The following is a 24,392-nucleotide window of genomic DNA, read 5'->3' as shown; positions in this document are numbered from 1 at the left end:
TATCAACTTCAGATGCCAATTCTACCATATAGAGAAGAAGAGTAGTTTTGGATTTGATATCCCGCCTTTCACTCCCCTTCAGGAGTCTCAAAGCGGCTAACATTCTCCTTTCCCTTCCTCCCCCACAACAAACACTCTGTGAGGTGAGTGGGGCTGAGAGACTTCAAAGAAGTGTGACTGGCCCAAGGTCACCCAGCAGCTGCATGTGGAGGAGCGGAGACGCGAACCCGGTTACCCAGATTACGTGACTACCGCTCTTAACCACTACACCACACTGGCTCTCTCTATATAGCCATATAAAGCTTGAAAGAATGACACTAGGGAGAAAAGAACCAACTGTAAATGTGCGTAATACTAATATCAGCAGTCTGTGGCAAAGCAGTCTCTGATGTACGTGGATGAAGGTAGAGGAGAGAGATGGCTGGATGCGTAAATGGGATGTGTGCAGAATGGATCACGCTCAAGCATACATTGAAGGAAATAATGTAATTAGATTTGGCAGTTAGATTTGGAACATCAGTTTTATTTTTCAAGTCTTTTAAGATCTCCAATTTTCATTAGATATTTTACAGTGCAAGTGTTAAAAAGGATGGCCAGCATACCCTTCTGTCAACTTTCCAAATTCCCTTTTACAAAACAAAAAAACACCTCTCTTTTCGTATAAAAGTCAGACTTGAATCACTTGAACATACATATTTCAAAACAAGCAATTCAGGTAGTTATCCAGCAACAACCCCATATCAATATTTATTTTAAAAGTATGAAAACAGCAGTGACCCAGCACTAGCCTACATTTTAAATAGAAAAAGGTTCTCCATAGCCAACTTCTTAAAAAACAAACAAAGCAAATGCCACCTCCTGGGTGAGTTGATTGGTCAGAGTCCAGCAGTGACCTTCAATTGGCAACTCTTGCGACTAGTCCTGCAGTCCGTAAGTGACCAGACCCCACATCAAAATAGCAAGCAGCGCGGCTGGCCACCATTTCTGGCACACGCAGTTCAGAGGGACCCAAAGAATCTGTTTAGGGAAAGAATAAACAAACTGATTAAAAACCACAAGCATTAGAGAATGAAAGCAGGGGAAAAAATCACCTGCAGTAGTTCCAGGGTGGCTGACCTGCAGCCCTGGTTTTGGACTCCAATTCCCCTCAGCCTCATAACAAAGGCATTTTTGTTTAAGAAGGCTTCCCCGGAAGTGTGTCCCAGTCATTTACAAAATATTAATTGCACAATTATAGGAATGCTTTTTATGGCTTGCAGGAATGCTTTCAATGCTTTTTTGAATCTGCTTGTTTTGCACGTTATCTTCTCAACACTGCGCACTGCTTTGATTCCCTCAGGCTGTGGTTTATCAATTTGTAAAATAAATGATGGGACTTGGAGTCCAGCAATGTGGGCATCATGTACTTTGGAGGTCTTTGAGCAGAGGCTTGATAACCATATGTCAGGAGTGCTCTGATGGTGTTTCCTGCTTGGCAGGGGGTTGGACTCGATGGCCCTTGTGGTCTCTTCCAACTCTAGGATTCTATGATTCTATGATTCTACTTCCTCAGCTGCACCAGTTCAGAATTCAGGAGCAGCAAAATGTTTGTCCTTCACATCTTGGGATTCTCTCCCACATGAAAAGCTCCCTGTTTGCGCAATGCTAGTGCTGCTTTAAAAAAAAAAAAAATCATACGAAATGCCTTTGTTAGGACCAACCAATCTACCAAGTGTAGTTGGGATGGAAGCGTTCCCAAGTTCAATTGAAAGGTAAAGCCTTTGCTCTTCTTCCCTGCTGGGAGCAAGGGCACAAAGCGAAGAGTGAGGAAATTCTCAGGGACGATTCACACCCCGGCCAGCACCTCTTTAATCTTCTACCCTCGGGCAGGAGATATAGAAGTATAATCAGTCGTAACAACAGGCTAAAAAACAGTTTCTATCTGTGGACTGTTAGGCTGCTGAACGGAAAATAATATAGTGCAACTGACTTTCGGGGTTGGTGTGTGTGCGATAAGCACACAGTGCAATGAGATTGAGTGTTTGGAGGGGGGAGGCTCGGTTAACTTCATTGTACATAGGTTGTACAAGAACCACTCCTAGCTTCACAAATAAGAGTTTAACTTTTCTAAAAAGATAAATATAGAAAGTCTACAATCATCATTATTTTTTGCTCCTTTGGAAATTTAGGGAAAACGGAGGAGGAAAGAGTAATTAGTTAATGCAGGATCTGCCAGCACAAAGCATAACACATTAGGTTGGATTTTGTACCCATCGAGACTGATGTGAAAAGTTAGCCATGACTTAAGTCCCGTTGATTTTAATGAGAATTTGAGTGCAAGATTGTACCCCTATCTGGGAGGAGACCTCATTGAACTCAGTGGGGCTTACTTCTCAGTAAGCAGATCAGAACAGACTGCCTCTCTGGATCCAACCCATAAATCCTGTTTTGCACTAATTTGGGGGTTACAGGGAAGCACACTTTTTTTCTGGCATTCACTGCCAACGGTCTATGCATTTATATGGAGGTCATCCTGATTTGCTATTACTGTAATAGTTCTCAAGGAAACACAAGCAAGATTGGGCAGGAACCTAATAGCAGTATAAGCCACAAACCTTTATAGTTCAGTTCTATGAAAACCGTCAGGCCAAAGCACAAAAGTGGGCTGAACTGCAGGCTGACAATACAATTCTATTTAACCTGGGAGTGAGCTCCTTTGAACTAAATGGAGTTCAGTTTACAAGGAGACAAGCATAGGACTGCACTGCAAGATTCCAAATTCCCTTTTATTACATTTTTTCCTTCTTTCGAGCCCCTCAGTCGAAAAATTGCAAATGCAAAATAATATGAAATTTACCCAGTTACAGTCGAGAATCTTCTTTCTCCAGCCACTGCTCAAAAAACTCCCAAAGGCTTTCATAATACTTCTAAAATTACTCCAGATACAAGTGTGAAAAACGTTGGCTGCTATCCTATTGAAAAACAAAATAGTTGGGAGAATTAGAATTTAGTTTAAAATTAAACAGTCATTATGGAATTGAATCCAGAGCTCCAAGTCAAGTATTAAATGCTTCTAATCAAACAATGCTTCTAATCAACAAGCAGGGACGTGGGTGGCGCTGTGGTCTAAACCACAGAGCCTAGGGCTTGCCGATCAGAAGGTTGGCGGTTCGAATCCCAGCGACGGGGTGAGCTCCCGTTGCTCGGTCCCAGCTCCTGCCAACCTAGCAGTTTGAAAGCACATCAAGTGCAAGAAGATAAATAGGTACCGCTCTGGCGGGAAGGTAAACGGCATTTCCGTGCGCTGCTCTGGTTCGCCAGAAGCGGCTTAGTCATGCTGGCCACATGACCCAGAAGCTGTACGCCGGCTCCCTCGGCCAATAAAGCGAGATGAGCGCCGCAACCCCAGAGTCGGCCACGACTGGACTTAACGGTCAGGGGTCCCTTTACCTTTACCTAATCAAACAAGCAAATCGGAAACTGACTTTGGAAAGTGTGACTTCCCATTTCTTCCCGCTCTGAAGCAAATGTCTTTTTGAAGCTGTTTTATTTGTGAAGACTGCCACAATGCTTGACATTCTCAGTTCACTTTGCAGAGTGAATCTTGGATTCTGTTTCTTGATTGTAAACGACTACAAAGGAATGATGGGAGCTGGCCAGACTAGAAGTCACATAACATGAAATACATCATTGGTCGTCTCAGCAGGTACAAATAAGAATTTAATCCTTTTTCCCTTCTGCAAACCTGAGCAAAATCAAAATCCCTCCTCTGAAGTTGCTACTGGCATTGTGAGGAACACACACACACACACACACACACACAAACCCCTCGGTGCAAGGAGAAGGGATTTTCCTCAGGACTTCTGCAGGGGCAGAAAGGCTTAACCTGTCTTCTATGACACCATAATGATCCCTTATAATGATCTTTTCCAGGTTGGTATTATTAGCCATTGAAAAGAGAATTGCACAGTAAATGCAAAGTTACATTTAATGTCACATATAGTTTGGCCATAGATATGCAGCATAGACAATACAAATATCCACATATAAATCCACAGTTTCTTACAAGTCAAACCTGTGCCAAATGGGAGCACATGCATGATTCAGCTTTGCAGACAATCAAACAAAAATCGGTGTCCAAGAATTGTAGTTGTCTACGATGTCTATAAGCCACCTGGTGGCTTCAATGTGAATGTAACAGCAGTGCTTCGTCAGATGAAAAGGACTCTCTGGTCCAGCATCCTGATCTCGCAAAGGCCAACCAGATGCCTGTTAGAAGCCTATCTAGAAGCTGGACTCTCCCCTTCGTGACACACATTGCCTCCGATTCTGCAGGCGTCATAGTTATAATGACAAGCAGCCATTCATAGCTTTATCTTCCATGAATTCTTCAGTTACCTTTTAAGGCCATCCTAGCTTCTGGTAGGGTTGCAGGTGGCGCTGTGGTCTAAACCACAGAGCCTAAGGCTTGCCAATCAGAAGATCGGCACTTTGGATCCCCGCAATGGGGTTAGCGCCCGTTGCTCGGTCCCAGCTCCTGCCAACCTAGCAGTTCGAAAGCAAGTCAAAGTGCAAGTAGATAAATAGGTACCACTCCGGCGGGAAGGTGAACGGTGTTTCCGTGCACTGCTCTGGTTCGCCAGAAGCGGCTTAGTCCTGCTGGCCACATGACCCAGAACCTGTCTGCAGACAAACGCCAGCTCCCTTGGCCAGTAAAGCAAGATGAGTGCGCAACCCCAGAGTCGTCCGCGACTGGACCTATCGGTCAGGGGTCCCTTTACCTAGCTTCTGGTAACTAATTCCATAGATTAACAATGCTCTGCACAAAGAAATACTCCCTTTTGTGTGCCCTTAATTTTTCAACATTCAGCTTTATTGGACTAGACCCAGGTCTAGTATTATGAGGGAGGGATAAAAACTATGCTCACTTTCTCCACACCAGGGATGCATAATGTTCTTTGATGTCCTCCCTTTACTCCTTGACCTTTTTCGAAGCTTTAGAGCCCCACCACTGCAGCATCTGCTCCTAGGGGAATTGCTCCAGTACCTTCATCTGCTTGGTAACACTTTTATGAACCTTTTCCAGTTCTACAATATCCTTCTTGAGATGCAGCAACCAGAACTGCATGCAGCATTCCAAATGCTTTCAAGCCACATACAGTTATATAAAAGCATCGTGATATTGGCAGTTTTATTTTCAACCCCTTTTCTAATTATCCCTTACATGGCATCCACGTTTTTCAAAGCAGATGCACACTGGATCAAGCATGGGCAAACTCGGCCCTCCAGATGTTTTGGGACTACAACTTCCATCTCCCCTAGCTAACAGGACCGGTGGTCAGGGATGATGGGAATTGTAGTCCCAAAACATCTGGAGGGCCGAGTTTGCCTATGCCTGCACTGGATCAATATTTTCACTGTGATCCACCAGAATCCAAAGATCACTTTCCTGCTCAGTCACCTCCAGCATCAGACCCCATTAATATTTTTTGCCTTGATGTGGACTAATTTACACTTGCTTACACAGAATCACACTTGCCATTTTAATACCTAGTTTGCAGAGATCCCTCTGAAGTTTCTCTCAATTCATTTAGTTTTGACAGCCCTAAGCAACTGGGTATTATAAGCAAACTGCAGATCATTTATGAACAAGTTAAAAGCACATTAAATAATGGGGATGACAGGAACTCACAGAATAATAATTTGTTCTTCACCCTGGTCAAGTGGCCAACTGCAATCCTGCAAACAAGTGGGCACCTCGGCACCATGAGGACTCTTCTAGGCACTGAGGCAAAGGGGCAATTTATTCCCTTCTGAGGGAATAAAGGTGGTAGGATGGAACATAACACTTGCGATTTCAGGCTGGGTAGCTTACTTTTTAAGTTCCTCTACATTTAAAGATGAAACACACAATGCAAATAAAAAGTATTTGTATTCTGCTCTGGTCAGACCTCACCTGGAGTACTGTGTCCAGTTCTGAGCACCACAGTTCAAGAAGGACACTGACAAACTGGAACGTGTCCAGAGGAGGGCAACCAAAATGGTCAAAGGCCTGGAAACGATGCCTTATGAGGAACGGCTAAGGGAGCTGGGCATGTTTAGCCTGGAGAAGAGGAGGTTAAGGGGTGATATGATAGCCATGTTCAAATATAGAAAAGGATGTCACCTAGAGGAGGGAGAAAGGTTGTTTTCTGCTGCTCCAGAGAAGCGGACACGGAGCAATGGATCCAAACTACAAGAAAGAAGATTCCACCTAAACATTAGGAAGAACTTCCTGACAGTAAGAGCTGTTTGACAGTGGAATTTGCTGCCAAGGAGTGTGGTGGAGTCTCCTTCTTTGGAGGTCTTTAAGCAGAGGCTTGACAACCATATGTCAGGAGTGCTCTGATGGTGTTTCCTGCTTGGCAGGGGGTTGGACTCGATGGCCCTTGTGGTCTCTTCCAACTCTATGATTCTATGATTCTATGATTCTAAGTAGCAACACTTACAAAGAAAGTTTATTGCCTTGTCCACACCTTGCCATGTGCATTTTCTACTTGCAGAGAGGTTTTGTTTGTTTGTTTGTTTGTACGAACTGGTAAGCATTTAAAAAGCACTTGCTATTGAAAAGGCATTTCAGAATTAGAATACAGAAACCCCCCCTAGGCAGACCTTACCCCTTTGCAAGATGAAGCAGTGAATCCTCCCATTTCCCAGTGTACATCCGGTTACACTCATCTCCTATCATTGCAAGCTGATGTCCAACTTGGGTTGCAGCCCTGGAAATGTTGAACACACATGAAGATCATCCTTCATTACAGATCCGTGAACAAATTAACAGGCAAACAGACAACTTAACTGATAAATGACTGAACATAGATAATGCATAAGCAGCTTGTGGTTGCCCTTTCAAAAATGATATAAGGGAGTTGAAAAAGAATTAAAATGGTCAAAAGGTTGGAGCAGCTTCCCTTTGAGGAACAGCTAAATGTTGGGACTTTATAGTTTTTTTAAGAAAGGAACAGCGATGGAAGACATATAATTAACTGATAGAACTCATTACCATCTGATGGGGTGATGGCTGCTAGCTTAGATGGCTTTAAGTGGCTATTTGATAGGTGCCTAACAAGCATTTGGATTCACACAGAATTTGTCTGATAATGGGGACAGGAGCCCAGCGAAGCTTATGCCACAAAACATTTGTCAGACTGCAATCCGAAACTGAATATAAGCCCTATTTACAGTCACAGTGCACCGTCTTTGAATTCTGTGGTTTTACATATTGGGACATAACAGCAATCATTTGTTGCTTAGCAGGTCTTAAAATTAAGTCAATACAACCTCAGATGAACAACAGCACATGGCATATTACGCTGTGTCATGATTCATTTAATAGCAAGTTAAATGTTAAAGTTCATGACAGTACAATTAGAAAAAGACTGAACAAGTACAGTGGTACCTCGGGTTACAGATGCTTCAGGTTACAGACTCCGCTAACCCAGAAATAGTACCTCGGGTTAAGAATTTTGCTTCAGGATGAGAACAGAAATTGTGCTCCGGCGGTGCAGCGGCAGCAGGAGGCCCCATTAGCTAAAGTGGTACCTCAGGTTAAGAACAGTTTCAGGTTAAGAATGGACCTCCAGAACGAATTAAGTTCTTAACCTGAGGTACCACTGTATGGTTTGTTTGGAAGGGTTTCCAGGAGAAAGCCTCGTCTCTCTAAAAAGAACATGGCAGCATGGCTTTGGTTTGCAATGTTGTATCTGAACAAACCATGAGACTTCTGGAGCAATGTCCTTTGGACAGATGAGACCAAAGTGGAGATGTTTGGCCATAATGCACAGTGCCATGTTTGGTGAAATCCAAACACAGCATATCAGCACAAACACCTCATACCAACTGTCAAGCACGGTGGTGGAAGGGTGATGATTTGGCCTTGTTTTGCAGCCACAGGACCTGGGAACCTTGCAGTCATTGAGTCGACCATGAACTCCTCTGTATACCAAAGTATTCTACAGCCAAATGTGTGACCATCTGCTCAACAGCTGAAGCTTGGCTGGAATTGGGTCATGCAACAGGGCAATGATCCCAAGCACACCAGCAAATCTACAACAGAATGGCTGAAAAAGAAAAGAATCAAGGGGTTGCAATGGCCCAGACCTCAACCCAATTGAAATGCTGAGCGGAACCTTAAGAGAGCGATGCATAAACAAATGCCAGCAAACTTCAATGAACTGAAGGTGCAATGCTGTAAAGAAGAATGGGCCAAAATTCTCCCAAGGTAACATGCGCTGGATTCCACCGTTAGTCTTTAAGACAGGCTAGTAAATGACCACTTGCCCATGGCAAGAATTGCCTATGAGTATGTGAAGTATGCAAGTTTTTTGTAAATTGGAGAACAGTGTTGCTTTCCTCTTTGTTCTGTGTCATGTGGGCAGATGGACTAGAAACATTTTGGGGAACTCAATTGCAAGGCTACATCTTTGGTGTGTCACAGGGTTCTGTAGTCTTTATATTCTTATGCCAAGGTGTGGTAAAATTTAACAGGCAGCCACTAGAAAAATAAGGGACGCATCTTTGAAATAAGTGTGTTTTGCTGTTGAGTTATTCCAAGCTTCCAAACAAAAATACAGTTTTAATGAGAGAGAGAGAGAGTTTTATGCACTGATCAGTAGGTTAAGTAGCTTTAAAAGACAAGGTATCTAGAGAACGCAGCGAAGATGACTTTGTCAGCTGTTCTTTGCAACAGCTGGGCTTCTTAAGAATGACTGTTATTTGTGACCTGGAGACGGGAAAGACTGCTAGATATTTCATGATGAGGTCTAGATAACGCAGATCATCAGAAATGATAACACTGGATTTTCACTCTAGTTACTCATCTAACATGTATTGTAAGAACTGACCTCATACAAGCTTAAAAACCAAACAGTTACCAGAAGGAAAAGCAGAGTGTTAATACCACGTGATACCTGATATTCATCTCCATTTGCTCTGCGATGTCTACGGATCTGTTGTGACTGTTCTCTTCTGCATTGACATTGTTGTGGCTGGAGAGAAGGAAGTGTCTGGAGTTTTGTCCCATTTGGGCCATGGCTTCTTCTAGCTGTAGAAGCTGTAATAAAATTAAACATAATCTTTTCATATTGGTTAACAATGCCTTCGGCACACAGCTACAGCTAAAACGAAGAAACATTTTTGTCTGAATACAAGGCAGGTATCTAGCATTTAAGGTTAGACTCTGCAGCAGAACCCAAAGAATGTGTTAATGATAGTGGTTCGTTTCTTTGGGCTGGATTCAACTAACTACTGGTGCTCATGGGAGCCAGAGTGAGTCCTACTAGTGAATGGTGCTCCCCTCCCCTTTCCTACCCCTGCACCTTCCCCAAGTTGGCTGGGGGGCTTGGAAGAACCCCACAAACAGTGGATAGGGGCGGTCGCTCCATCAGACCAAGCAGAAATGCCTGCACTTGCAGAGCGATCTCCTTAGCGCTATTGTTAATTCCACCCATTAACTGCATATTTCAGTTTTGCAAAACGAATAATCTTTTCAGGCATCCTTAGCTGTTGCTTGGCAGTTACCATTGACAGAGTGAGTGTTCTGTGGGTCTCTGGTAAGACAGTTTGCTTTTCGCTTTAACTGTTTTGCCAGGCGTACACCTCTTCTTTTCCAGAGGCTAAATTCAGCCCCCTTCTCGACACTTTTGTCTTTTCGTTGCTAAAGCTTTTTGTTGACAGAATGGCTGACCTGAATAACACCCTACATGAGGAACCATTTGAGATACATCTGTGCCGTTGGCAACACAAAACCAACAGGTCGTTCATATCACGCAGATGAAATCAGCTTGAAGACATCTGCTGCAACAAGCTTGCTCTTAAATATATCCAAAGAACCACCCAAATTCCAGTGGCAACCCAGAATAAACTGGTAAACCGAGCTCTGGACTTCAAGAGTGCATCCGTGCTACAGCATCTACTTATCTGTGTCTAGCTAGTTCCTCAGTCTGAGCAATCTGCTCTAGTTTGAAGACACTGCCCAGCTGGCATCTTCACCTCTCCTTGACTTGATGACAATTGTGTCCTTTGGCTCCATTGCTTCTTGTCTGTTGCAGCAGACCAAGGGAGAGGAGGTCCGAATCTTCTTGGGATCAGCCTCAGTGATCAAATTCTTCTATTTTCGAAGGCCAGGGTAAAAAGGTGCATCTTCAGCAACCTATGGAAGCTAGATGCTTGCCATCACCATTAAGGCCTCCTCACAAGCCACCCGCATCGAATCTCTGGGACACTGGGTCACAGAGCGGTGGCATATTTTATCGTTTCTGATATCAAGTTAGACTTTAACTTAGGCCTCTAATTTTCTACAAGGCAAAGAGCCATTTTGGCAGCCTTGTTCCCATGGCACATTGGCTCCTACTTTGCAATGTGGTCAAAAAGCTCAGCTCTAAACAATGAGCTCCACTCCACTCCAGCTTTGTTAGACACTAGTTTGCTTATAGCAGCAAACCAACTTTTGGTTTGTTTCCTCCCAGACATGCTGAAGAAAGGAAAGGGGAAGCAGCAGGTGGCTCTAAGTTGCTCATTCACATTAAATCACTTCAAACTATGGTTTAACATGTTCTGCAAAACGGGCCAGTTAGAGTGTTGGCCTAGCATCTGTGAGACCAGGGTTCAAATTTTCACTCACCCATTCTCCCATGCCATTCTTTTTCATAGTGATTTTTAATAATTCCCTTAAGTGTGTTATTTATTTATTTATGATGTGCGGGTGAGAATATTCTGAGACTCTTGCGGGAACATTTTAGAAACGTGTTTAAAACAAGAGCAGAAACGTCTGTATTTGTACAAAGCCAAAACTGTTTTCTGAAAAGGACTGAGAATAAGCCCACGTGCCTCAGAAATCAGACATGCAAACAAGTCCTACAACATCAGGGCAAAACTGCAAAGCGCAACATATGCCAGCTCACACCTGTTATGGTAATATAACCCTCCCTTTGGCTAATAAACCAACACAGATATTTGCTTACGCAGTCCAGAATTCAGCTGCAAGTTAGCATGCTGTTTTTCCAGCCAACTTGCTTAAAATGATAAAGCAAGGGTCAAAGATGCAGATTTATGATTCCAAGGTGGCCAGGTGGCCCGGTTTAAATGAATGCTGATAGGATGGAAGATAAATGCTTTATTTGCTTCTGGAATTAAGTCAAACTGTGCCCCCCCCCCCCGCCCTGCATTTTTGGAAGGAGGCCTAAACTGGTGTCCCATGATCAATGAGGGTGGAACAGTGATGCAGCTTGTTGGCTCTGTGTAATCGAGGCAGCCCCCAGTTCTGATCTCACCTCAGCCGGCGACTGAAAAAGAGGACCTTAGAAACACCACTATTCTCTCAGCTGCAAGAAGCAGCTAATAAAGCTGCTCAAATATATTGGGTGGCTGTAAGGACTATGGAGATAATATACGTGACGAGCTTCAAGCACTTTAAATGCATATATCATATCAGTAAGTATATGATTATTAGGTTTGGTAACAGTAAAGCTATAGAACAAGAACTAATATTGGCCATGTTGCAGGCCCAGCCTCTCGTGGAACCAAGCCAGGCATGTCGGAAAAACGACTTGCATGCTTGAGAATGGATTAATTCTTCTCTTACTAAAGACACCCTGCAGAGTGAGAGCGCCCTAAGTCCAGGCTCATCGAGCACAACTGAATTTCACTTGTCTACATTACTTTTCAGATAACTGTCTGGTGAGATCACTTCTGTATCTGGCGGGTGCTATCAAAATATTCAGCACAGCATCTGTTCCGAAATTGCTATGACTTGACAATTGTTCTGAAAAACTGGCTTCTTGCTGGTTCACGATGCCATGCTATTACCCTAAGTCCCATTAAGGAACAGAAGATCTTCCAGAGGAGCAGTGCTGTTCACAGCGAAGGAAGCAGAATGGGGAACCCACTGACAGAATCAGCTGGAAGATGTCCCCTTGCAGCAGAAGCATGGTACAGTCTGAGGAGATTTCACCCCTCCCATATCCAAGAATCTCCTGAGGAGTCTGCAGATTCTGCAGAGAGGAGGAGGCGTGTTCTGCTCTCTACTTATTCTGCTCCAGCACCACATCAAAGAGTCGGTCAGTGAGTGGGTCAGTCAGTCAGTGTGTCGGAGAGAGAGAGACTGAGTGTTAGAGATCGTGTGTATAGATAAGGTTGCTGCTAAGAGCAACTGCAGACACTCAGTGCGGTTTAGCATTCATTTATGCTTAGGCTCATTTAGCTCTGTATATAGTTATATAATAGTTGTCGATAGAATAAAGAAGATACAGTGGTGCCCCGCAAGACGAATGCCTCGCAAGACGGAAAACCCGCTAGATGAAAGGGTTTTCCGTTTTTCAATGCGCTTCGCAGGACAAATTTCTCTATGGGCTTGCTTCGCAAGACGAAAATGTCTTGCGAGTTCCTGCGATTTTTTTTTGCTCCCCACCTCCTTTTTCTAAGGCACTAAGCTGCTAATAGCCTTTTAGCAGCTAATCCGCTAATCCCTTAAGCCTTTAATAGCCGCTAATAGCCGCTAAACCGCTAATAGCGCTAATCCGCTAATGGGGTTGCTTCGCAAGACGAAAAAACCGCTAGACGAAGAGACTCGCGGAACGGATTCTTTTCGTCTTGCGAGGCACCACTGTATTCTACAGAGCTGCTCTCCGAGTTGTTTATATACTCTGCTAGACTCTGCTGTACTCTGCTGTGTGACGACTGTCTACTTGTGGAAGTGAATCTGGTGCTCACAACTCTAAGTCCACAGCACTTTGACCTGTTCCTGTGCTGAAGGTGGTCTCTGGAAGTGCTACCCAGCTCGCCTAGCCCAGTCGGGGCTGATGTGGATGAGTCCAGTTAGTGGCACTGGCTCAAGGGCGATGCTGACACAGTCTGCCATGACCCAAGGATACAGCAGCACCATGAGAGAGTATCTTGGAAGGAAACAGAACCAAGGGTGAAGAAAGGCATAATCTAGAGCATTTTTCACATGCACTGTGGTAAAAGCTTAACTTCCTCACCGTATCTAAATCTGCATGACGGATGTATACACCAGAAAATCAAAGGCAGGGCACTTTCCCTTTTTTTTAGTTTGGAGTGCCACAGATAAGTGCACCCACTTACATTGTCATCACTGGCATTGTTTTCAAAGGGGCTTCAGAGCTGCTCTGGAGGAGGGAGCTATGGGTTCAAAAGCATCAATTAACAGGCATATTCCACAGGTAGTCCTATACAAGCTTGGAAGCCTGAACTGTTTGTATTTAAGAACTTTCCTCCCGTGCTCTTGCTCAAAAAAGGGAACTCCCAGAAGGGATTCCCCATTGCACCACACACACACACACCCAGACACACACCGAAAATCTTCTCCTGAGGTTGGGAGAACCTGATGCATCTCACAATACAGTCTCCATCCAACCCTCCCCATGCAATTACCTCTCCTTCTGCAGCTTGCCCATGCCACATGGCAGACCTCTTCCTGAAAGTCCTCTGCAGCGGAGAGGAGGGGGAGAAAATTCCCCTTGTGTAAACATCATCGAAGGACTGCCGCATTGGATATTGACTGACTTATTTATGGGGCATGCTTTTTGTACTAAAATGGTCCCTGCTCCCAGATTTGCAACATAGAAATGCATGACATAAGAGGAAAGAGGAAGAGGAGGGAAGAGGAGGGAAAGAGCAAGCTCAACTTACAGTTCTTATTGCACAGTTAGTTAGGTTCCGGTTGCCTTGTGCTTGATAAAGAGCAGCCCCTCCCTAGAAGCACTCCCCAGCCCTACCCAACATCCATCAGATCCAGGAGTAGAGCTGGTGACAACATACAATCCAAAGGACATTCCTTCACTCCAGACAGGTGACTTCATGACAGTCAGAGACCAACTTAAGTTTCCTAGCATCCCAGAGTCATTTCTTTTTTTCCAAAAAGGCATAGTTTGAAAGTCATTACAGAAGGCAACTCACTCCTCCAAAACTAGGTACATCTGAATCCCGAAACAGATGCTGAATCCTGCAGAGACTGGGGTGCTTTGTGTCCTCATGTCCTGGAGGTGGGAAGATGGCCTGCTTTGGATGGGATTGCTCTGCCCTGGAAGGAGCAGGTCCACAGTGTGGGACTGCTCCTGGATTCATCAGTGTTGCTGGAGGCTCAGTTAGCCTCAGTGGCTAGGAATGCCTAATCCCTGCTCTGGATGATCTGCCAGCTATGGCCACACTGGGCAGCGATGGCTTGGCCATTGCATCCCATGCTCTGCTAACTTCCAGAAGGGATGGACTGCAATGCGCTTTACATGGGGCTGCCCTGCAAGACGACTCAGTAATTTCAATTCGTCCAAATTTTATTTGTTTATTAAATTCATACGCCGCCCTTCATTCAAGGGCAGTTTACAGTACAGCCGTACCTCGGATCCCGAACGCCTTGGGAGTCGAATGTACTGGCTCCCAAACGATCAAAAACCGGAGGCGAGGGTTCCGGTTTTCGAATGTTCTTTTCAAAGCTGAACGTCTGGGGGGGCTTCCGATTGGCTGCAGAAGCCGCACTTTGGAAGTCGAACGTTTTGGAAGTTGAACGGACGTCCGGAAAGGATTCTGTTCAACTTCCGAGGTACGACTGTATTAAAATAACAAAAAGACACAAGAACAAATGAAACATTCACCCACACCCCCACACAAGCAGGAAGCCAGCACAGAAAAGGCCTGTTTGTTCTCATGTTGCCACCTTTCCTACAGAGGTGCTCACCCTGGCTTTGACACTTCAGGTGTATATATTTAGGACCCACCTTATTTTTGTAGTTTTAAGTTGTGTTAAACTGTTTTTTAATATTGTTAATAAATAATCCAACCAACCTCTCATCCAGGTTTGTTCAGAACAAATAAAAATACAAACAGTGCTTAAGTTTACTGGCCTCCCCCCCCCCCCCCGCAAAACCACACATACCTGAGCTATTAACTGACATTTATCAAGTTTTAAGTAATGACAGAAAGGTATTTCCATTTTGCCCTTTTAGCCGAGTGAGTATTATTTGGTCATGTGTCTTCACAAACCACAAATTTTAATGGGGAACAAACTGAGTGGCTGTTTGCATATGTGGTCCAGGGCATATGCTGCCATTCCAAAAACATGATACCATCACCAGTTTAGCAAATACAACCCCATTTCATTTCAGAAGGATGCCTTTTTTGAACAAATGCGGTAGGAAATGTATGGAGCTTCATGTTAAAAGCACATAACACCTGCTCCACATTTCTAAGCAATCACTGTGTTAGTGCCGCACCAACCACTCTTGAAACTCCATGGCTGCTGAAAACATGTTTGTCCAGGCAAGCCTACCCAGACATATAGAAGGCTGACATGGGCATTAACCTAGTTTTCAGCTTGTCATTGATTTTAATTATTTTAAAATGCTTTAAATAGTTGCTTTTAATTGTTTTTCACTGTTAATGTTACTCTATTCTGTTTGCAGGCCACTTTGTGAGACTTTATTACAATGAAGCTGTATATAAATCTTGTGAGATTAAACATAATTAAATATTCCAAAGATTATTATTCTCTAGGTATTTTCTGTACAACAGCAAAACCATAAAATCTCAGATGTGGGGCACGTGATCTTCTCCCCCACCCCCCAGTTAGCTCCCTAAAGGGTCACAAACAGTAATCGTCTCATCCCTTCCTTGTGCCATTTCCTGTGACAAATCAACCTCAGTGACCTTGAAACACTGTTTATATTTAAAACAATTCCTAACACAGCTTGAATAACTCTCAGGCAGATTTTCTTCTGCAATGAACATTCATGCATTCCCTCATTATTATTTTTCTCATCCTTGCTCTGCAATACTACTCTGGCTGACATAGGAAATTGATTCCAGCCTCCATTCCAATGCATATTTCATTCAGACGTTTCCCTGTGCTATTTTGAAGTTCCATTGGACTGTAGCTTTCGGCTGCAATCCTGTGCACACTTGCCAGTAAATAAGCACCACTGAACTCAGCAGGACATACTTCTGAATAGATGACACAAGATTGCACTAACAGAGGGTTGCAATTGACATGTGAAGTGCCCCTCACTTCTGTCTACAGCAGGGGTCGGCAACTTAAGGCCCATGGGGGTCGTTTAACCGGCCCATGGACCCCCGCCGCCCGCTCGGCCGGCTCCCACGCGCTGCGCTAAACCAGCGCAGAGCAGAGCAGGGATTGCCTTCCGCGACGCTGGCCGGAAGCTCCTGCAGCCGATGGGAAGCTGCGCACACCTCCTCTGCGCCGGAAGGGGTGCCGGAAATAGCGTTTGTGCATGCATGCGCGCCCACTCCGGCCCACCGCGGCGTCTGCGGGACCGTGAATCGGCCCAAGCCACAAAAACTTTGCTGACCCCTGGTCTACAGCTTGGGCAGAAACCGCCTTCTTGACCTCTGGACCCCACTGTCGGTCTCCCCTGCTTGGTCCCCCAGAGCCTGACTTGGCATACAGACTCCCCAAGGGTCTGAGACCCACTACTCTTATGCATTTGTTGAATTGATACCCGAAGGTCTCAGGGTGGTTCACAGAATAAAATCAGAATAAAGGTAAAGGTACCCCTGCCCGTACGGGCCAGTCTTGCCAGACTCTAGGGTTGTGCGCTCATCTCACTCTAGAGGCCGGGAGCCAGCGCTGTCCGGAGACACTTCCGGGTCACGTGGCCAGCGTGACATCGCTGCTCTGGCAAGCCAGAGCCGCACACGGAAATGCCGTTTACCTTCCCGCTAGTAAGCGGTCCCTATTTATCTACTTGCACTTAGGGGTGCTTTCAAACTGCTAGGTTGGCAGGCGCTGGGACCGAACGACGGGAGCACACCCCACCACGGGGATTCGAACCGCCGACCATGCGATCGGCAAGTCCTAGGCGCTGAGGTTTTACCCACAGCGCCACCCGCGTCCCAAAAAATCAGAATATAAAACCACAAAATACAGAATCAAAATAAAAAACAACTCACATCACACACACACACCCATTTCAAAAGGGCATAGGATGGGGCTGCGCATGGCTACCCCTTATTGGTTTAGCTGGCCACTCCAAGCTGTCTCCCGGGATTGTGGCCGCTGTCGCCTGCTGGCATCTTCTAGGAGCCACGGGAGAGAGCTGAGTGCAGTGTGGGGACCAAAGGTGAACAAACTACCCCTGAAGGAGCATGGTGTGTCCCCCACCAGAGGTACTACCCCTCCTCTAACACCCCATGGGGGGTTCTTACACTGCCTCAAGGCACTATTTAGAGGGGAGGGAGGACCCTGCCCCCCATGTTTCCCGTCCTGCAGCATCCATATTTCCAGATATTTCATTGGTTTTACACACAGTGTAAAGCATATTCTTATAAACAGTTACACTGGCCTGTGTAACAGGCATGCATGATGAAATGCACAAATTCTTGCATTCAGAAAGAATGGGAGGAGAAAAGAAGGCAAGTGAAACAAGGAGTATGAAACCACCTTCTGAACTGTTATTTGCAAGGCTGGTCTAATCTATTTACTGAGCTTCACTAGGAGTGACTGCCACCTAACTATGGTGAAGTGCTATTTACTCTTAAGTCACGTGAATATATTCATTTTTATTTCCTGGTTGACTAACACTGGAAGCAAGTAAACATATTTCCCTCAGCAGAAAACATTTTCAGCTTGGGACCAACCAACTTCTGTATTTTCTGGAACTATTCTATAGGGAGGGGGCCAAAGACAACCTCAGCGATAGAGTGTGTTGCTTACGGAAGGTCCCATATTCCAACTGGCGAGATCACTGGCAGCAGAAAAGGATCTCTTCCTGAGACCTTACAAATTATACCTTTGAAGCCCATTTGAAGCCCATTTCCCCCTTCAAAGAATGCTAGTTTGTCAAGAGTTGCTGGGAATTACATCTAGGAAGGGTTAACTACAGCAATCAGAATTCTCTGAGGGCCTTTAAATGTGCTTTAAAGGTACCGTGTGTACACAGCTTAGATGGACCAACTGCCCTACTCAGCATGAGACAACTCTTTATAAATTTCTATGCCTTCTTAGAAGTTTCAGAATTCCGAGAAGATGTGCTACAACACTTAAGACAGACCTAATACTTCAGAGCAGGCGGTCTCTTATACTGAGAGTTTTTGACAATAACTTTTATTTCCATGATTTCCCCCCTAATTCATAAATGCAATGACTAAGTCTCACAAAAGAGCACTACTAACAGCGCCTCAGTCTTATCTGGATTGAGCTTCAGTTTGTGGGCTCTCATCCAGTCCATTACTGAGGCAAGACACTGGTCCAGCACTTCCACTGCCTCACCTGCAGATGTAAAGGAGAAATAGAGCTGAGTGCCATCACAATATTCCTGGCAATGTACTTCAAAACTGTGGATGACCCCTCTCAGTAATTTCATGTAGATGTTAAACAGCACGAGGGATAAAACCGAACCCTGAGGACCCCCACATTGAAGGCTCCACGGGGCTGAAAAACACTCCCTTAAGAATCACCTTCTGGGAACGACTATCCCACTGCAAAGTGGAGCTACTGATCCTAACTTAGAAAGCCATTCCAGAACGATACCATGGTTGATGGTATCAAAAGCCACTAAAAGGAATTAATAAGGACCCATGTCCCCTGTCTCTCTCCTCACAGAGGAATCATACAAAACAGTTTCTATGCCAAAACCAAGCCTAAACCCTGATTGAAATGGATCTAGAAAATCAGTTTCCTCCAAGAGCGCATGGATCTGGTCAGCAGTGGAGGAAGCCTCTTGGGCACCTGGGGCGGCGGGGGCAGGGCGGGGTGCCCATAGGGACAGCATGGAGCACGGGGCGCCCTTAGGGAGGGACAGGACGTGCGGGGCCTCAGCCGCCCTACAGTTGGGGGGGCAGCAGGCGGACAGCACCGAGCCTGTGGGTGCCAAGATACGTGGCTCGTGCACGCTGCAGGCCCCGCTGTGTGCCACCCGCCATTTTGTCACACACACCCTGTCAGGTGGCCCCCGGGGCAGACCGCACCCCCCTTCTTACGCCCCTGGATCTGGTCCACAACCACCCACTCAAGTACATTGTCCAAGAAGGGGAGACTGGCAAGTGGCCGGTAGTTAGATTTTCCAAATCCAGGGATGGTTTCTTGAGGAGTAGTTTTAGCACTGCCTCCTTCAAGCACCCCCACCCCCATTTCAAGGAGGCATAATTTCCCTTACAAACGCTTAAGTCTGACTCTTATTTGTTCTTTCAGTAGCTTGATGTTTCTGCTTTGATGCTGGCGCAAATACTGATTATACTTTATAATCAAATGCCATGCCCTAATTAACAGGTTGGGTTTGTTCTTTTTATTTCTGTTATCTCCATTCTCAACTTGTTAAATGTGTCTCGTCTTCCGTTCTTTCTCATTCCAACTGTACATGTGCTTCACTGTTTCACTCCAGTTCCTAATCAGATGGAACAGGTGGTTGCGTATGAAGCCTCATGCTATAATGAAAACAGAAGCCCCGGTCGGTTCAGCCCCAAAGTCCATCTAAGGCAAGCATAGCATTGCTAACAGTGGCAACTTAGACGCCCTCCCTGCAGAAACTCATAGGCACAGGAAGACAGGTTAGCTAGCTCCTATGTACCAGGTTATGTCATTGGTCCATTGAGCTCAGTATTGTCTACACCAGGAACCTCTGAAACTTTGGGGTCTGGGGGCACAGCAAAATACCCATTCCACGCAAGAAAAACTGGCAATGCTCACTACTCCTCGCCCCCCCCCTCCAAAAACTTCTCAATTTTGAAAAATCAGGAAGGGCAGGGAAACTTGACGGGCACCAAAGGGTCTGTGATAGGAGCTTTCCAGGATTTCAGACCCTGTGATCTTCAAATACAGTCTTCCCTCAAACTATACAGGAAGGCAACATCCCTTCCGCATTGAATGTCCCCAGAATACCAACCATGGTGATTCAGGTGCCATAGAATTTCGGGTCTGGGGCTTCCTCTGGAGTATTCAGCAATGGGGAATTATTTAGGAGTGTTCTGAAAAATTGGAATTGAGCCACACATTTCAGTCACAATTTAACTCTTAGGAACCTGGCTGGGAGTCTTGGCCTCGCGCACCTCCTCCCTCCACTACACACAGAACATACAGAAGAAATGCCTCCCTAAATCAGGTTCCAAGTAGCCCAGCCCTGCTTATCCTGAAAGTAACCAGAGAGAAGGTTGGATGTTTGCAGCCAATCATGAAGACAACATACAACCTCGTCATTTTCTCCAGTATCTGGTGGTAGCCTATGGAGGTTTCCTTCATGGCCTGCCAATCACTGCTAAGAAATCCATCCTTCACTAGTATTGTCTAATCCACTGGTCTTCAATTGGTGGATCAAGGCCCACTAGTGCATTGTGGCATGATCCAAGATGGGTTGCAACAGGGAAAAGACCATCATGCAAAGAAGATTTAAGAAATGGGTCCCCAAATGCATGTTTGGGTTAAAAGTGGGTCCTGGGCCTGAAAAGGTTGACGATACCTGGTCTAATCCTTCTAAAATGTCATTTAAGCTAGTGGCCATAATCACATCTGTAGAAGTATCTCCCACTTGAGGTATTGTTTTGTACATGTGTTGTACATGGATTAGAAGATGGCAGGAGAAGAAGTGCAGAAGGCTCGAAGGAGATGTGTTTGACGTAGGTGGTGCTGTGGTCTAAACCACTGAGCCTCTTGGGCTTGCCGATTGGAAGGTTGGCGGTTCGAATCCCCGCGGTTGCTCGGTCCCAGCTCCTGCCAACCTAGCAGTTTGAAAGCACACCAGAATTGCAAGTAGATAAATAGGTACCACTCCAGCAGGAAGGTAAACGGTGTTTCCGTGCGCTGCTCTGGTTTTGGGGGTTGGACTCGATGGCCCTGGGGGTTGGACTCGATGGCCCTCGGAGGTTGGACTCGATGGCCCTTGTGGTCTCTTCCAACTCTATGATTCTATGATTCTAGAAGCTTGAGACCGCCTCTCAATCTTGCTAACTGCCCTGTCCCAAGATGAGAGCATTCTGAAGGGAAGTGCTTTAAGAACTGCCGCTTTAAGAATTCATCTTGAGAAGGAGAGATTGCAATCTGCATTCTGAAAAGGGCCTGAAGATGTACACACTCTACCCTCAAAACAAACTCGTCATTTCCCTCAAATAATTCTCAGCACAGTAAATGATCACTCACAGAGTTCCCAGTTTCAGCAACCCTTCACAAACTACAGTGCCCAAAATTATTTGGGGGAAAGAATGTGCTTTGAATGTACTTTAAAGGCCGAGTGTGTACACAGCCTATATCTACATTTTCTAATTCTACAAATAAGGAAAAGAAGAGGGAGGATGGGAGAGGACTGGACTAGTGGTGAGGCTGGATAAAGCAATTACAACTGACCTTTGGAGACAAGGAAAATACAGATGACCCAAGACTTTCTGGTGCCTGAGAAATAAAATCCAAGTAGTGCCCCAATGATGGTAAAAATATTACAGTACTATTATAATTGGCAATTGCCACCCTTTAATAGCAATAATATGCTATCTGATATTATTCTGATTCTGCTGCACTGGCCATGGAAGAGTTTGCCTGCGTTTTTTAAGCTTTCAAAATTTAGAGATGCTGCAAACTGAACGTTCATCTTAATATGCTGATTTGCTTAGTTCCAAATCTTCTTTACATTAAAAGAGAAGGGTTTGCTTTTGGAAAACCTGCTACCCTGGTTTTCTTTTCACAACAGCAAAACACAAACTGCTAGCTGAAATATGAACAAATACGTTGTTGTCAGACTCTAAGACAAAAACAGACGAAAATAATAAGAAGAGCAGGTGAAACTGCAGGAGGTTTCACTATTAGAGGGAGTCGACATGCAGCATTCTCACAAGAGTATTCTTCTTCCTGTTTTTCACCCAACAAGTGCAAGTGTAATCCAGGAAATAAGAACAGGGCCTGCACACCACAATTTACCTTCAGGGCAGACTATTGTGTTTTGCTATTCTCTCTAGGCCAAATGGCGTCAGACTAGAGCGGAGCAAAGCTCCTCCACAGCCAGTGAGAGACTGTTTGCCTTTGAAGCATGTAACATTTGTAGAACTATCACATTAACAAACAAGCCTTAGGGGTTGAATTGTATTGTTAATTGTATACGTTTTGAACTATCTGATCTTATTATTTATATGTAAATTTGAATATTAACCAAGAAAATGCATTTTGCTTTAATGGCACCTGGCACAGCAGACCTGAGTGTGCAAGAGGCATTCCTTCCTTTTGTGAGGCAGAAAGAAGAATTCCTCTTCTAAGATGGCACCTGCCAGCAATGTTGTTGTTGTTTTGGAAAGAATCACCATCTTTTACAAACTCTGCCGGCCAATTAATAAGGATGCCCTCTTAGTTGAAAAAGATGAAATAATTCACCTTAGTTGAGTCCTTACTGCAGGCCTCAAACATTATTCAGGAGATATGATATATTAGGGATCAACGGTTCTACGCAGCCTGAATTTGTTTTTTGTTTAATTAAGTGGTGACCTTTCTGTGTAACATTAAATAAAGTTACGCTCCGAGGAAGCTCTGAGTTGGAGCCCAAACTGAGCAGGTTAATCCAGTTTAGGTGTTCACTTAATCCATCTGAACTATTACCACTCGCTGATCCCCTTTGCAGACCATTTCCTGCAGAGGACCCCGGGATCGAAGCAGAAGAGGGATCTGCCCCGAGGGGCGCCCCCGAGTCTCGTTCAGCCTACCTGGCTTTCCCCTCGCGCACCTTTCCTCCAGCCGAAGCGACAGCTGCCCTGCAGACGGAAGAGAAGAGACGTGAGAAAAGGATCGAGGCCATGGCGGGCGGGAGCAGCGGGGAAAGGAAGAAAGCGCCCAAAGGGGCTCACTTACCGCAGCGTCACTTGCGCGCACTGGATCCTCCGCTCCAGCCCAGGCGCTTCCCCACCTCCTCGGCCCCGGAGAGCCGCCCTGCCCGGCCTCCCGGGGGCGGAGAGAAGCTCTCCCGGCCCGCCCAGCCAGAGGCTCCGGAGGCTCGTGGAACGGGAGGAGGCGCCGCCGCCAAGTGCCCCGAAGTTGCCATGCCTTGCCCTCCAAAACAGAGGACACCACATAAAGGGGGGGACGACCCTCATTAACTGCAAACCCCGAAATATGGGGCCCTCCAAACGGGTGCCAAAGTTTTGTCGGCGCTTGCGGCGTGAACCCCACGTTTTGCAGCCGCCGCTCCCAAACTGAGTAGCTGATGCATCAAACCCGGTTAACACGCGGAAATCCAACACTGGGAGTAGATCTCGGGGTTCATAGTTTGTGAGGCTGGAAAAATGAAAAGGAAAAGAAGGGGGAAGTGTGTACAGTGCAGAAGAAAGGTATTCAGAGTCAGATGGTTGAAAATAGGTTTTTTGGGGGGAGGGTTCTCGCCAACCTCTTCATTCCAGTAGCTTGGTTTTCTGTGAAGTAGCCTTAACGAACTACCATTCCCAGGATTATTGTTAGTCACCCTCAAACTGCAGTTCCCAGGATTGTTTTGAGCACTCTTACATAGCTGTCAATTTACAGATTTGAAAATAAGGGACCAGCAGCCAAAATAAGGGATTTTAGTCAACCAGTTAAAAGGGACCAGATAATTTTGGAGAGCAGCGCCGGTTTTTAGCCCTTCGTTTCCAGAGGTTGCTGCTCAAGACACCAGCCGATGAAACGCTGCAATTAAATAACTACAAGCATCAACCACTTTTCGCGCACAGCGAAGTCCAAGCTACGAAGAGGCTGCTGCAGTTCTGTATCTTTTCTCTCGTGCTCCATCTGCAGCTCTCAGTTCCATCAGGTGGGGTGGGGGGGTGGGGAATAGCACCTGAAGTAAACCCGCAGATCAGACCATCTATGCTAGTCTACCACTACAAATCTATGGGAGAAGCACTTGTGGTCCTTCCTCCGCTTTCCCCCGCTATGGTTAGCCCTTGGAACACCTGCCCGCGCCTCCGCCTCCTCCTCCTCTCTCTGAACTGCTTTCTCTATGGTTGCCCTCGCTCTCCTCTCAAGGCTCCTCATCAATTCATAGACCATGCCAGGCTGCCCATCTCATTTGGGTCCTTTGGCGGCACAGCCGCAGTACGGCCTAGCGGGAGTGGGAGCGGCGGTGACGGGCAGAGGGGAGGCCCCAGGCAGAGACGCCCAGTTCAGCGGCTGCGAGGGCTCCTGCCAGTCCCAGCGGGGAGGGGCTCCCAGGGCCTGAGGCTGGTGAGAGGAGGCCAGAGGGAGGCGGGCAGGGCAGCCAAGCAACCCAGTTGGAGCCTCCCTCCTCCCTGGCCAGCAGGGAGGGAGGGAGAGGAGCTGCTTCCTTTGAAACCCAGGAAATTTAAGGGACATCCATCAATAAGGAACAGCAGCGCGACACGGCGCTGGGATAAGGGACTGTCCCCCCAAATAAGGGACGCTTGCCAGCTATGCTCTTAACAAACTACAGTTCCCAGGGGGTACCATTTTC

General features: G+C 45.8%; 1 protein-coding gene across 1 annotated transcript; it reads right to left on the bottom strand.

Annotated features, from left to right (window-relative positions):
* Positions 1 to 502: 502 nt before the first annotated feature.
* Positions 503 to 22,981, bottom strand: LOC310677748 (uncharacterized protein). The gene is made up of 6 exons (XM_083440990.1): positions 22,802 to 22,981; positions 22,657 to 22,704; positions 8,928 to 9,070; positions 6,636 to 6,737; positions 2,837 to 2,951; positions 503 to 1,017 (listed from the first exon to the last, which is right to left on the bottom strand). Exons 3-6 carry the CDS (start codon positions 9,047 to 9,049, stop codon positions 916 to 918), a joined length of 441 nt encoding a protein of 146 aa, XP_083297116.1. The 5' UTR covers positions 9,050 to 9,070; positions 22,657 to 22,704; positions 22,802 to 22,981; the 3' UTR covers positions 503 to 915.
* Between the last annotated feature and the right edge of the window lie 1,411 nt (positions 22,982 to 24,392).

The sequence above is a fragment of the Podarcis tiliguerta genome, assembly GCF_965153285.1.
Source record: "Podarcis tiliguerta genome assembly, chromosome: 5".
Lineage (NCBI taxonomy): Eukaryota > Metazoa > Chordata > Lepidosauria > Squamata > Lacertidae > Podarcis > Podarcis tiliguerta.
This window is presented reverse-complemented; position numbering and strand designations above follow the sequence as displayed.

Coding starts and splice junctions, on each gene's coding strand:
- LOC310677748 (XM_083440990.1), bottom strand. CDS start 9,049: ATGGCCCAAATGGGACAAAACTCCAGACACTTCCTTCTCTCCAGCCAC. Junction 6,738..8,927: donor CAAATGGAGATGAATATCAG/GTATCACGTGGT, acceptor CAACATTTCCAG/GGCTGCAACCCAAGTTGGAC. Junction 1,018..2,836: donor AGATTCTCGACTGTAACTGG/GTAAATTTCATA, acceptor TTCCCTAAACAG/ATTCTTTGGGTCCCTCTGAA.